At 47.8% G+C, this 11,275-nt stretch overlaps 1 protein-coding gene across 1 annotated transcript; it reads right to left on the bottom strand.

Moving 5' to 3' along the window:
• Window positions 1-74: 74 nt before the first annotated feature.
• Window positions 75-9,534, bottom strand: hlfa (HLF transcription factor, PAR bZIP family member a). The gene is made up of 5 exons (XM_019889759.1): window positions 9,529-9,534; window positions 8,663-9,059; window positions 5,633-5,992; window positions 934-1,139; window positions 75-723 (listed from the first exon to the last, which is right to left on the bottom strand). Exons 1-5 carry the CDS (start codon window positions 9,532-9,534, stop codon window positions 508-510), a joined length of 1,185 nt encoding a protein of 394 aa, XP_019745318.1. The 3' UTR covers window positions 75-507.
• Window positions 9,535-11,275: the final 1,741 nt, after the last annotated feature.

Here is an 11,275-nt window from a genome sequence, read left to right as displayed (position 1 = left end):
GGCGGGTTGCCAATTTTAGAATATTTCCCAAATGACCCACCTTACACTCGCATAGAAATTGACCAAATATTTAACAGGCACGCACAGGCAAATTTTCAGACATGTCCCGTGCATTTTCAAGAAATTTATCAGAAAATTCGCTAAAAAATGACAGAACATTTTCAGGAATTTTTCAGTCAATTTTTCCAGAAACGTACTGAACAATTTCCAGAAATGCGCTGGAATTTTCTCTGAAATTTACCAGAAAATTTAGCATAAAACACCAAATTAAAACAGAACCTGTTCTATTCTTTTGCAACCATGAGGGCAGTTAGATGAGGACTTTTCAAATACGGAATGCTTGACTGTGTTGCGTGTGACCTTTACTGACCGCGCGCTACACGGAAGGCGTGAAAGGGGCTTGAGTGTGTGTGTGACAGTGTGTGTGTATGTGAGAGAGAGAGAAGGGTGATGACGACATAGTCCTTAAAGGGGCGGTGTGCGGTGGGTGGGGTTGCGGGGGCGGACTCACAGTGGCCCGTGCCTGGCCTGGTACTTGGCCACGACGTTCTTGCAGCGGCCGAGCTCCTTGCGCAGGTCGGCCACCTCCAGGCGCAAGGCGGCGTTCTCCTTCTCCAGGAAGCCCGCCCGAATGGCGATCTGGTTCTCCTTCAGCCGCCGCGCGTCCCGCGACCGCTTGGCTGCCACGTTGTTCTTTCTGCGCCTCGCCCAGTACTTGTCGTCCTGCAGGCGGACGCCAAACACCCAACAGCACAGCGTTAAAAGAATATGGGAGTGGGGGGAGGGGCGTGTACTATGTCCAATAATTGTTTTAAAATCATGTTTTCATTATGAAGAGCTGTGTTTCGAATTTTTAGGGGAAACAAAATGAATGAATTCAATTTTGGAATAAACCAGTGTGGTCATGTGGCGCTTTGTGAGCGTGGCGCGGACCTTGAGGTCTTCGGGGATGAAGACCTTGCGGGCCTTCTTGATCATGGGCTGCGGCTTGAGCTCCTCGGGTGAGAACTTGTGCTTGCGCGGGTCGAAGACGGCCCCGCCCGGCACGCTGGACAGCGCCAGGTCGGCCGGGTCGGGCTCGTAGCTCAGCGCCACCTGGATGGACTCGGGGTCGATGGGGCTGGGCGTGTCGCGCGACGCTAAGGGGGACAAAACACAAGCACGCCATTATTCCTTGGGCGGGCCACTTCGCCTTTGCTTCCCCCCCCCCCCACAAGCAGTTTCTGCTTTTCGTTCTTTGGGCCTTGCCAGGCGATGGTTGCTTGCATGCGCGGGTGTGCGCGCGTGTATCTTTGTGTTGTGTGTGTTGACCAGCTAGTATTGACGATTTCAAGCTTCTTACAGGTGCGAAATACAGATGGCGTCGTGCCCATTAGCAACGAGGCTAACAGCCTCAAAGCATGCGATTGGCCAGATAGCGACAGCCAAACATGAAGTAGGCGAACGTAGCAGTCGTCTGAATTGTCATCTTCATATCAGCACCGCCGCTGAGCTAGCAAGACGTGGCTAACGATAAGCTTGCCTGTACGCGTGGTCGAACTTTGACCCCCAAACGCGAGGCGCTGACCGACGTGCGGGGGTCAAAGTGCGCGGGCTGAGCTAATCGCAGTTTAGCCCGAGAGTGACCAAGCTTTTTTCCCCCCCCGGACGTCCTACTTCAACGACAACAACAAGCAACTCATTTCAATGTTTGGTTTCAAAACAAATCGATGCAGGTTAATCTGGTGCAAGACGGAATTCGTGGTGTCATTTTGTCAGTATGCTCGACTTTTCCTGCCGTCATGGCTTTAAAGTGCACCTTGTTAGATTGGCGACGACGCGGGTCACGCGACAGACGCCAATCCAGCCTGGAAAGTCATGTGACGATGGGTTGCAGCAGCTTACTTATGCCGATGCCATCTCAGTCGTCATGACGACCCGAACTAAATCGTCTACCACCTGCCAGACGCACCAACACTGTGAATTCCTTGCCAGAAGTACTCGACAAATTTAATCTGCTTTACACACACACACATTCATGTTGAACACACATAAATGCAATAAATAATAAATGTCAAACACACACGTCATTAAAATGTGTGCACACGCACGATGAGGGACGGGTGAGTACCAACCAATTCGAAGTATCAATTACTCGTGAAGGCCGCCATGACCATCTGCCGATACTCAAAAAAGCCAAAACAAAAATCTGACATGGAGTAAGTCCTCCTCTGCAGTATTTGGCGCTATTCCGCGATACATTGACAGACTGGCGAATCATCAGGTGTGTCAAAAAGAAAAGTCTCCCTGGTCACAATTTTCTTGTCATTGTGTTAAAAGGAGTCATATCAAAAGACGTATCAGTACGCATAGAGTCAATCTTGTCGTGGCATCGGTCTGCAAAATAAGTCATTTCAAACCTCCCTCCACACGAACATGCGCACACGCACAAACACACACACACACACACACACACACGGGCGCGCGCATTTGAAACACTTCATGTTGTTGTTGTTGTTGTTGTTGTGGAGCCTAATGACCACAAGCAGGAACAAGAGTGCACGTGACACATGCCCGCACACACGCTTGAGTCCATGTGAGCCAGGACAACTTGAGCGGGGAGAGCGAGCGCGAAGTGGGGGGTGGGGAGGGGGAGCTTGCATGCGCGGGTGTGCGCGCGTGTATCTTTGTGTTGTGTGTGTTGACCAGCTAGTATTGACGATTTCAAGCTTCTTACAGGTGCGAAATACAGATGGCGTCGTGCCCATTAGCAACGAGGCTAACAGCCTCAAAGCATGCGATTGGCCAGATAGCGACAGCCAAACATGAAGTAGGCGAACGTAGCAGTCGTCTGAATTGTCATCTTCATATCAGCACCGCCGCTGAGCTAGCAAGACGTGGCTAACGATAAGCTTGCCTGTACGCGTGGTCGAACTTTGACCCCCAAACGCGAGGCGCTGACCGACGTGCGGGGGTCAAAGTGCGCGGGCTGAGCTAATCGCAGTTTAGCCCGAGAGTGACCAAGCTTTTTTCCCCCCCCGGACGTCCTACTTCAACGACAACAACAAGCAACTCATTTCAATGTTTGGTTTCAAAACAAATCGATGCAGGTTAATCTGGTGCAAGACGGAATTCGTGGTGTCATTTTGTCAGTATGCTCGACTTTTCCTGCCGTCATGGCTTTAAAGTGCACCTTGTTAGATTGGCGACGACGCGGGTCACGCGACAGACGCCAATCCAGCCTGGAAAGTCATGTGACGATGGGTTGCAGCAGCTTACTTATGCCGATGCCATCTCAGTCGTCATGACGACCCGAACTAAATCGTCTACCACCTGCCAGACGCACCAACACTGTGAATTCCTTGCCAGAAGTACTCGACAAATTTAATCTGCTTTACACACACACACATTCATGTTGAACACACATAAATGCAATAAATAATAAATGTCAAACACACACGTCATTAAAATGTGTGCACACGCACGATGAGGGACGGGTGAGTACCAACCAATTCGAAGTATCAATTACTCGTGAAGGCCGCCATGACCATCTGCCGATACTCAAAAAAGCCAAAACAAAAATCTGACATGGAGTAAGTCCTCCTCTGCAGTATTTGGCGCTATTCCGCGATACATTGACAGACTGGCGAATCATCAGGTGTGTCAAAAAGAAAAGTCTCCCTGGTCACAATTTTCTTGTCATTGTGTTAAAAGGAGTCATATCAAAAGACGTATCAGTACGCATAGAGTCAATCTTGTCGTGGCATCGGTCTGCAAAATAAGTCATTTCAAACCTCCCTCCACACGAACATGCGCACACGCACAAACACACACACACACACACACACACACACGGGCGCGCGCATTTGAAACACTTCATGTTGTTGTTGTTGTTGTTGTTGTGGAGCCTAATGACCACAAGCAGGAACAAGAGTGCACGTGACACATGCCCGCACACACGCTTGAGTCCATGTGAGCCAGGACAACTTGAGCGGGGAGAGCGAGCGCGAAGTGGGGGGTGGGGAGGGGGAGGGGGGTGTCGTTGCGTGAGAGCGGCTGAAAGAAAAAGGGAGAGCGTGAGAGGACGAGGCGGGGCCACGGCCAGCCGCACATGCTGTCTGCATGTGTGTGTGTCACATGGACACGCACGCACTAGGGAGGCGCGCGGCGTGCACGTGACGGCGCGCGCCCCCGCACACACACACACACACGCGTGCGAGCACCTGGCGCTACTCGACACCCGGCGTAAAAACACAACACGCTGTTCCGAGCCCTTCCTGTCACGCACCTGCAGACTGTCCAGTTTGGCGACAAATTTGGCCGAGAGTCGCCAGCAAATCTCAGGGTAGAAATAATGAACTCGTCGCCAGTTTTCACAAATATTCAGAAAAGGTCGAATATTTGGATGTGTCGCCCACTCGCCTCAACACGGCGTTGAGATTAATATTGCCTTTGTGGAATTTAAATGTCGCAAGTGAAATGCAGCCGGTTTGAGCCGCCAGTGGGGAGCGGCCATTTTGTCATTTGTTGTCGGCGAAAAATGAGGTCACAGTTGCTCTGGGCTCAGGTAGCGACCGAGCGCGGCTCAGCTTGCGAACGTGGCATGATCAAACTTCGAAAACAGGTGAGCTGCGATTGGTTGTGACCTGAGCAACTGTGATCTCATTTCCAGTTGGCAGCAAGTGACAAAATGGCCACACCCTGAGATGGAGGAAAACGGACGCATTTTGCAGCTTCAATACGATTTGATATAGGCAATAAAAGGCAACATTCATCCATATGCTGCGTTCAGCATCGGGAGACCCGCATACAACCTTCGATATTCTTGTCAGGAAAGTTTTGGATTTGATTTCCCCTTTCAAGTCTTTCAACATGACCAATGACACATTTCGAGTGTATCTCATTTTTTGTTGTTGTCAAGGTGGCATTGAATTTTGATAGCACGCTTTGTGCAAGTTGTTGCTCTTGCTCCGATGAAACAAAATGACAAAGCCATTTTTGTTTTGCTCAATGACCCGGTCACTTTCGCCCGCGTACACTCAAAACGAAAAAGTCATTTGGAATCATCAAAGGCGATTTGGAGCATTCTGGAGGGAAACAAGCTTTTCATGTCGTAAACGTCTCAGCTGCCGTGGCAACACAAGACAAGCAACGACTACGATTTGTCCTCAATTACGTGACGTCATTCCATGTGGAAATGCGAGAAGTTGGACCGATATTATGTTTTTCATATTTGCTATTTTTTTTTTTAAGTGGTAGTTGGGAGAAGTAGACTCCGCATTTTAAGGTGCGTCACAAACTCCATAATCGCCGTCATCGATGCATCGACCTCCAACAACAAGATCCAACAACACGTGACCAGCAGCAATCAAACGTGGTCGCCTGCTGCTTTGCACCAACATGGCAAGAGTCCAGCAATACAACACGTGCGCACACACACACACACACACACACACACACACACAAAATCACTATTTTTTTTTTTTTTTTACTCGTTAGCTTGCCGAAGCAACGACAATGCACCGTGTGAGTATTTGCAATGGCCGAAAGCCAATAATCCCCTTTCCATCAAACGGCCCCCGTCTCGAGTCAGCAACCAATCACAGCTAAGCAGGAAGTCCGCACGGGTGTTGGTGGCGTGCGTGGTTGTTACCTGTGGCGTTGGGGCTGCGCAAGCACGTCTGCTGCTGTTGCTGTGACGGCACGCCGCTGTGCGCCGGGGTGGTTGCGCGGCTGCTCAGGTCCACCACCGAGGGGGCCGCCGCGGGGGGCTGCGGGGCCTGGGGGGGCGGGGGCACTTGCTGCTGCTGCTGTTGGTGGTCGCTTTGTGCCGTGTTGGCGGGAATGCCGTTCTCAGACAGGAACTCTTCCAGGTCCATGTACTCCAGCTGGAAGTTGTCGCCATCGTAGGGCAGAGTCTTGTCCCAAAGCGTCGGCCCCAGGAAGGCCGACTGTGGCGGGTTAGCCGCGCCGCTCTCATCCTCCAACTTCTTCTCCTTGTCCTTGCTGAAACCTGCGGCACAACGAACAAAGAGTTATCGGCTACGCTTCACCCGGAACCGGAAGCCAATCGGTTACTGCCAGTCACAAACAGATGCCAGCGGATGGAAACGTTCCTTTGGATTTGAGATCAGCACAGGTTTTGAGTAGAAGAAAAGGTTAGGCACAGTCTCAACTCAACTCAACATGATGTCGATTTTGACTTTGTGAAAGCATAAGTGTGATCTAATTAAAGTATGTGTAGGGTGTCGGGACACTCAGCAGCGCCCCCTGGGAAGTTTGAACAAATTAGCCCCTCACACCAGAAATGGGTTCAATATTTGAAGACATTTTGCGATAATGTTGACTGTGCAGTCCCACTTTGCACAATTACTGTTGCCGATATTCAATACTGAACATATAGCAGCGTTTTAATTTTCCGTTTATTTATTTTTCTTTCGAATTGATTTAAATTTGCTTGGCTTCCTTACAAATGCTTAAAATTAGTTTTGCTCTCTTGCTTTTTTCCATGTTGTTGATAGGAGTGTGTAGGTCTGAATATCACTGCTGTGATCATTTCAGGTGCCCTCACAGGATGAATTAAGTATCTATCAGTCAATCTACTCTATCGATACGAAAGCAAACATTGGTAATGCCATTGGAGATTAGTTTTCCAAGGAAAACAGAACAATGTTGTTTATTGTGTCGCTTTTAGGACCTTTGAACAGGGGATTTCAGGATTATGGGTAATTTTTGAGGCATAATGAAGGCCTTCATTGAGGCCGATTACATTGAAGATTTTTTTTTCTAGGTTTTGCAAATAGAAGCACTAATTGTGTACTTCATTCTCAGTTCATTATCTTACGGAGGCGTGTGAGCATGCGGCAGAAAGCTGTAATTTTCCAGAGTCTGCTGCCAATTTCATGAGGTGCATTACAAGCGGGACAGAAGGGAATGGCGCCGACAGGTTCGACAGGTTTATTATTAGGATTATCACGGAAGTTCCAAAAAGTATCTGCGTGGCTCGTTCAAGAAACGGAATTCATTGGTGCTTTCAGACCAAAACAAAACAAAGAATTTACAGTGTCTTAAGAGTGAACCGGCGAACTCTTATTTAAAGTGGGGATATGTTCCAGGCTGCCCGATGAAATGTGACCAGAAAAACTAAATAAAACTGCCTTATTCTGCTTCTCCTCCTTACTATACAGCATCTCTTCCAGTAGAGTTTAGAACTGCCCGGCATGTTGTGGTACTACATTGATGGTGCGTCACTCTAAACTGGGATTTCCCTATACACAGTTACAACTCCTCCCCCCCCTCAAAAAAAACAACACAATAATAATAATCACTTGAAAATCCACAATAGAACGTAGGGGTGCGAAAGCTGAACCACGACATGTTGAGTCTTGACTGGAATCCGATAACCACGACAATGACAACTGGCAGCACACCTCAACCTTGTCTTAAACCGACAAAAGAGGAAAGCGTCACTCAGCAGAAGAAGCTTCAAGGAAAATTTAAGTCCACACATCATGTGGGTGGGCCTTCAAAGTGATCACAGTGCAAACTGACATGATCGCTGCATTGTGTTTCACACTCACAATATAAGTGGACATCATCACACAAATCATCTTCAACATCCGTGAGCAGTCTACATCGCATGAGAACAACATAGTCCATTTTATCAATTAATTCCTTGATTTGATTTATTTCTGAGCACTTTTTAGTGGCTTTGGCATTTAAAAGTGCGTCCCTGCTGATGTGCAGCGAACACAGAGGAGATAGTTTAAAAAAACAGTCAGTGTTGATAAGTTGGCCATATTTAGCTGCTTTTCAGAGTCCCGCTAGGGATATTTTTCCACAAAAGGAACAATTCAGAAACAAGGCAACATTTGCGCACAAGAAATTATTACGCTTCAATGCTGCACATATTTGGACAGAAACGACATGTTTTCCACTTGAATGAAATCTAAATAACTCAATGCTGAAAAATGCTGGGACCATAAAACCTGTTTTGAATCATGTCATTGTCTTGATTTTTCCCCAAAAAATTCTGTCCAATCTGATTTTTGTGGGGAACCATTCAGAGATTTGAACAGTGTGGTAGACATTTAAAAAGTCAGCAGCAGCTCCTTGTCTAATTACTATAATTACTATTTTCTGCCGTTGTTTACGACACTCGCACTCACACAATCACTTGACTAAATGAGACAAGATAATAATCAGAGCTCAAACGGATCCAATGGAAAATTAAAAACCGCGTTGACCTACAATCAACGGCCTCATTCGGGCATTTGTAAGCAAAAAATTAAACACGAAGGCGTCATTGTAAGAACGTTTTTGTGTTTAAGAATAAAAATTTTTAAAGTTTAATCCGTTTTTGTCCCCCGAGGATTACGTGTGAGGCGCCCCCTACGGGTGACAAGAGGAATCCACGTAATCGCCATGAAGATGGAGGTTGGACAGGTCGAAACGCAAGTTCCCCGAAAAGGTAGCAAGGCACCTGCGACGAAAAACGACGGACGTTCAATCTCCTTTTCGTCAAACTGGTCGGCACAAATCGGCTTGTCTTCAGGTGGCGCCACGAGCCGAGTGAGCAGCCAGTCTTATTTTGCCCGTTTCGGGTTCTACACCGAATGAATCGCATTCGGTTTGACCCCAATGGACGCTGGAAAAGCAACATGTGAAAGGTTCGCTCGGGTACCTTCGTCGTGGTGGTGGAAGGGCAGCTTCAGCGGGTTCTCCAGCAGCGACTTGAGCACGCCGTGCGTCGGCGGCAGGAAAGCTGCGTTGACAGGGTGAGGTCTGCTGGCCATTTTCTCCACAGGGCGTCGAAATCCCGCTGCTGGGGTGGCCCGGGGGGACTCGCGGACGTTGGAAAGGAGCTCTTGACAGCCGACAAGTGAGCTAGTTGGTAGGCTGGCAGGCGGGCGGGCGACGAACTGGAGGCGGAGGGCGGAGGCAGCTCTGCTTTGACTGACGGACGGACGGACGGAGGGGGGGAGAGAAGGAGCGACGAGGCAGGCAAGAAGGGAGGGAGGAATCAAGCTAAAATAAGCTAAGCTAAACCAAGATGAGCGAGGCTGCGCTGCTCTCCCGTCCTACCCCGCCCTCCCGGTCAGAACCTGCACACGGCGCCCATGTGCGGAAACTGTTGACGTCAAGCGGAGGAGGGCGGGGCCAGCGAGGTGACTCCTTCGGGGGACGTGGGAAAACAGCGTTACTTCCCGACAAAAACAGAAATGTCAAAATCCTTGGCTGTAGCGCATTCATCTACACAAATGTATATATGGTATATATTTGTGGTGAACTACGGAGCTACAGACATGAAATAGGGAAAGGGTTTGAAATTGTGGCCACAATATCAGTTGTGGGCATAAAGAAGGCCCAAACAGTAGCAGAAGCACTGACCTACATTTGCAACACATTCGAACATTTGCTTCATGAAATTGTGCTAATTTGTTCCCAAGGTTTCTCTTGGTTGCTGTGGATGTTGGATTTAAAATAAATAAATGAATAAATGTCAGCCTATGTGTTGCCATGTTGATTTAATCTCCCCAAAGCCCTCACAGTCATGTTACCCTGAGCTATTATCTTAACAACGGCACATTTTCTTTAACCAATCACCCACACGTTCACAGTCAAGCAACTTTCGTCCCAAACATTTGCACTTCTGTTTTGAGTCCCAAACGCACTGTGAACTAATTTGATGTGACACACAGAACAGTGTTGTAGCTGGTACACTTCTGAACTTGTCCTTTCCGCATTTTTCCGTTCACTCTTGGCCACAACACCCCTGCCAATTCCCGAGGGTGAGTATGATTTATGATCTACGCCTGTCACACTTTCACTGCAATCGCCTCAGTCAATGAGAGCTAGCTTGACAGGAGTTTACAGAAAGACCATCTGAGCATTTATTCCACAGCAGTTATGAAAGATGTATTGTACCTTACTAGTCCACTCGGTTATCGATTTACGAGTACACTCGCGCTGAATGGTCTTACTAGTGAGGACAAAGAGCATCCTCGAACATGGAGAATTGACTGCAGGAGTAGGATAGGGAAGAAATGCTCCGACGACGTGTTTCCATTAGAATACTGTATGTGTTTTGATTGACATGTACACTGGTTTGTGTTGCCACCTTTCGGCTGCATTGACTCATATCATCGATTGGGGGAGAAAACATGCATACATTTGCATTTTTCTGCAGACTGTCTAATGATGATGATGTTACAGTCATGACATAATGAAAGGTGTGAAAATGCGCAACAAGGAAGCACATGACATTCGCATGCGAGTGCCTGCGACCGGCTTGCAAGTGCTTGAGGCTTGCAGGTGCTCAAGGCGAAGGCTCTCGTTGGTGCGCGTCAAAGCTGCTCAGCCATACTCACCAAACTCGTTGCAGTGTATGACTTTTCTGCACACTAGCAGAACAACTTTGGCATACGAGCAGGACAACTACACGTTACTAGTTAGGCAAAACTGTGCACACTACTGGTACTGCAAGTAAAGTGCTAGATGTTAACTAGTGGAATTCCATATAACATGGCGTTGTTCTTCTTGTGCTCAGAAATGTCACCGTGTAGTAGAAGACGACATAGGAAAAAAGAAGTCACAAGTGCAGCAGTCGGACTAGTGCAAACTAATCGTTCTACTAGTCTGCTCAATTATTTCACCCTGCGGACTAGTAGATGGACAATTCAGGACACTCAAGACACTAATGCACACAAATAAAACAACTTTGCCTTACTAGTGATTTTTTTTCCCATTTGGTTGTCAATGCTAAAAAGTAACCTCTTTGTAAACTTTGGCAAGAGACAAGTGTATGACACTAACAGTTAGCCTGAAGCTAAGATGCTAGCAGATAGTCTGAAGCTAATATGCTAACATTTAGCCTGAAGCTAGGTGAGTTTATTAAGTCAATCAAACTAACCCTCTTTTATAGTCACATACAACTTTAGAAGCACAGACTGCTAATACTTAGCTAGAAACGATGAAGATAGCAGTTAGTGTGAAGCTAAGATGCTAGCCTGTATGGAGGTGAGTTTCTTGCGAGCTCACCCAACGTGTGGGCTTGGATAGCAAGGGTTCAAAGGTCATGCGGCGGCTTAGTCACATCGAAGTGGCCTTGGCAGGAGGTCAGCTCACCTTAGAATAGCATATTGCCATGAATCTTATTATGATGAGACAAATGACAAAAACAAAGGCAGCGTTTGTGTGCGACCGATCATCTGCTGAAGAGCTTCAAATATGTCACGCCTCCTTCTTCTCAGGAGCCGGTAAATCAACAGAATTTGCACGCACATCCACTCACCCC

Source organism: Hippocampus comes, unplaced genomic scaffold, assembly GCF_001891065.2.
Source record: "Hippocampus comes isolate QL1 unplaced genomic scaffold, H_comes_QL1_v1.1 scaffold326, whole genome shotgun sequence".
Classification (NCBI taxonomy): domain Eukaryota; kingdom Metazoa; phylum Chordata; class Actinopteri; order Syngnathiformes; family Syngnathidae; genus Hippocampus; species Hippocampus comes.
This window is presented reverse-complemented; position numbering and strand designations above follow the sequence as displayed.

Coding starts and splice junctions, on each gene's coding strand:
- hlfa (XM_019889759.1), bottom strand. Junction 5,993..8,662: donor CTTCCACCACCACGACGAAG/GTACCCGAGCGA, acceptor GTTGTGCCGCAG/GTTTCAGCAAGGACAAGGAG. Junction 724..933: donor TCATCCCCGAAGACCTCAAG/GTCCGCGCCACG, acceptor GTCCGCCTGCAG/GACGACAAGTACTGGGCGAG.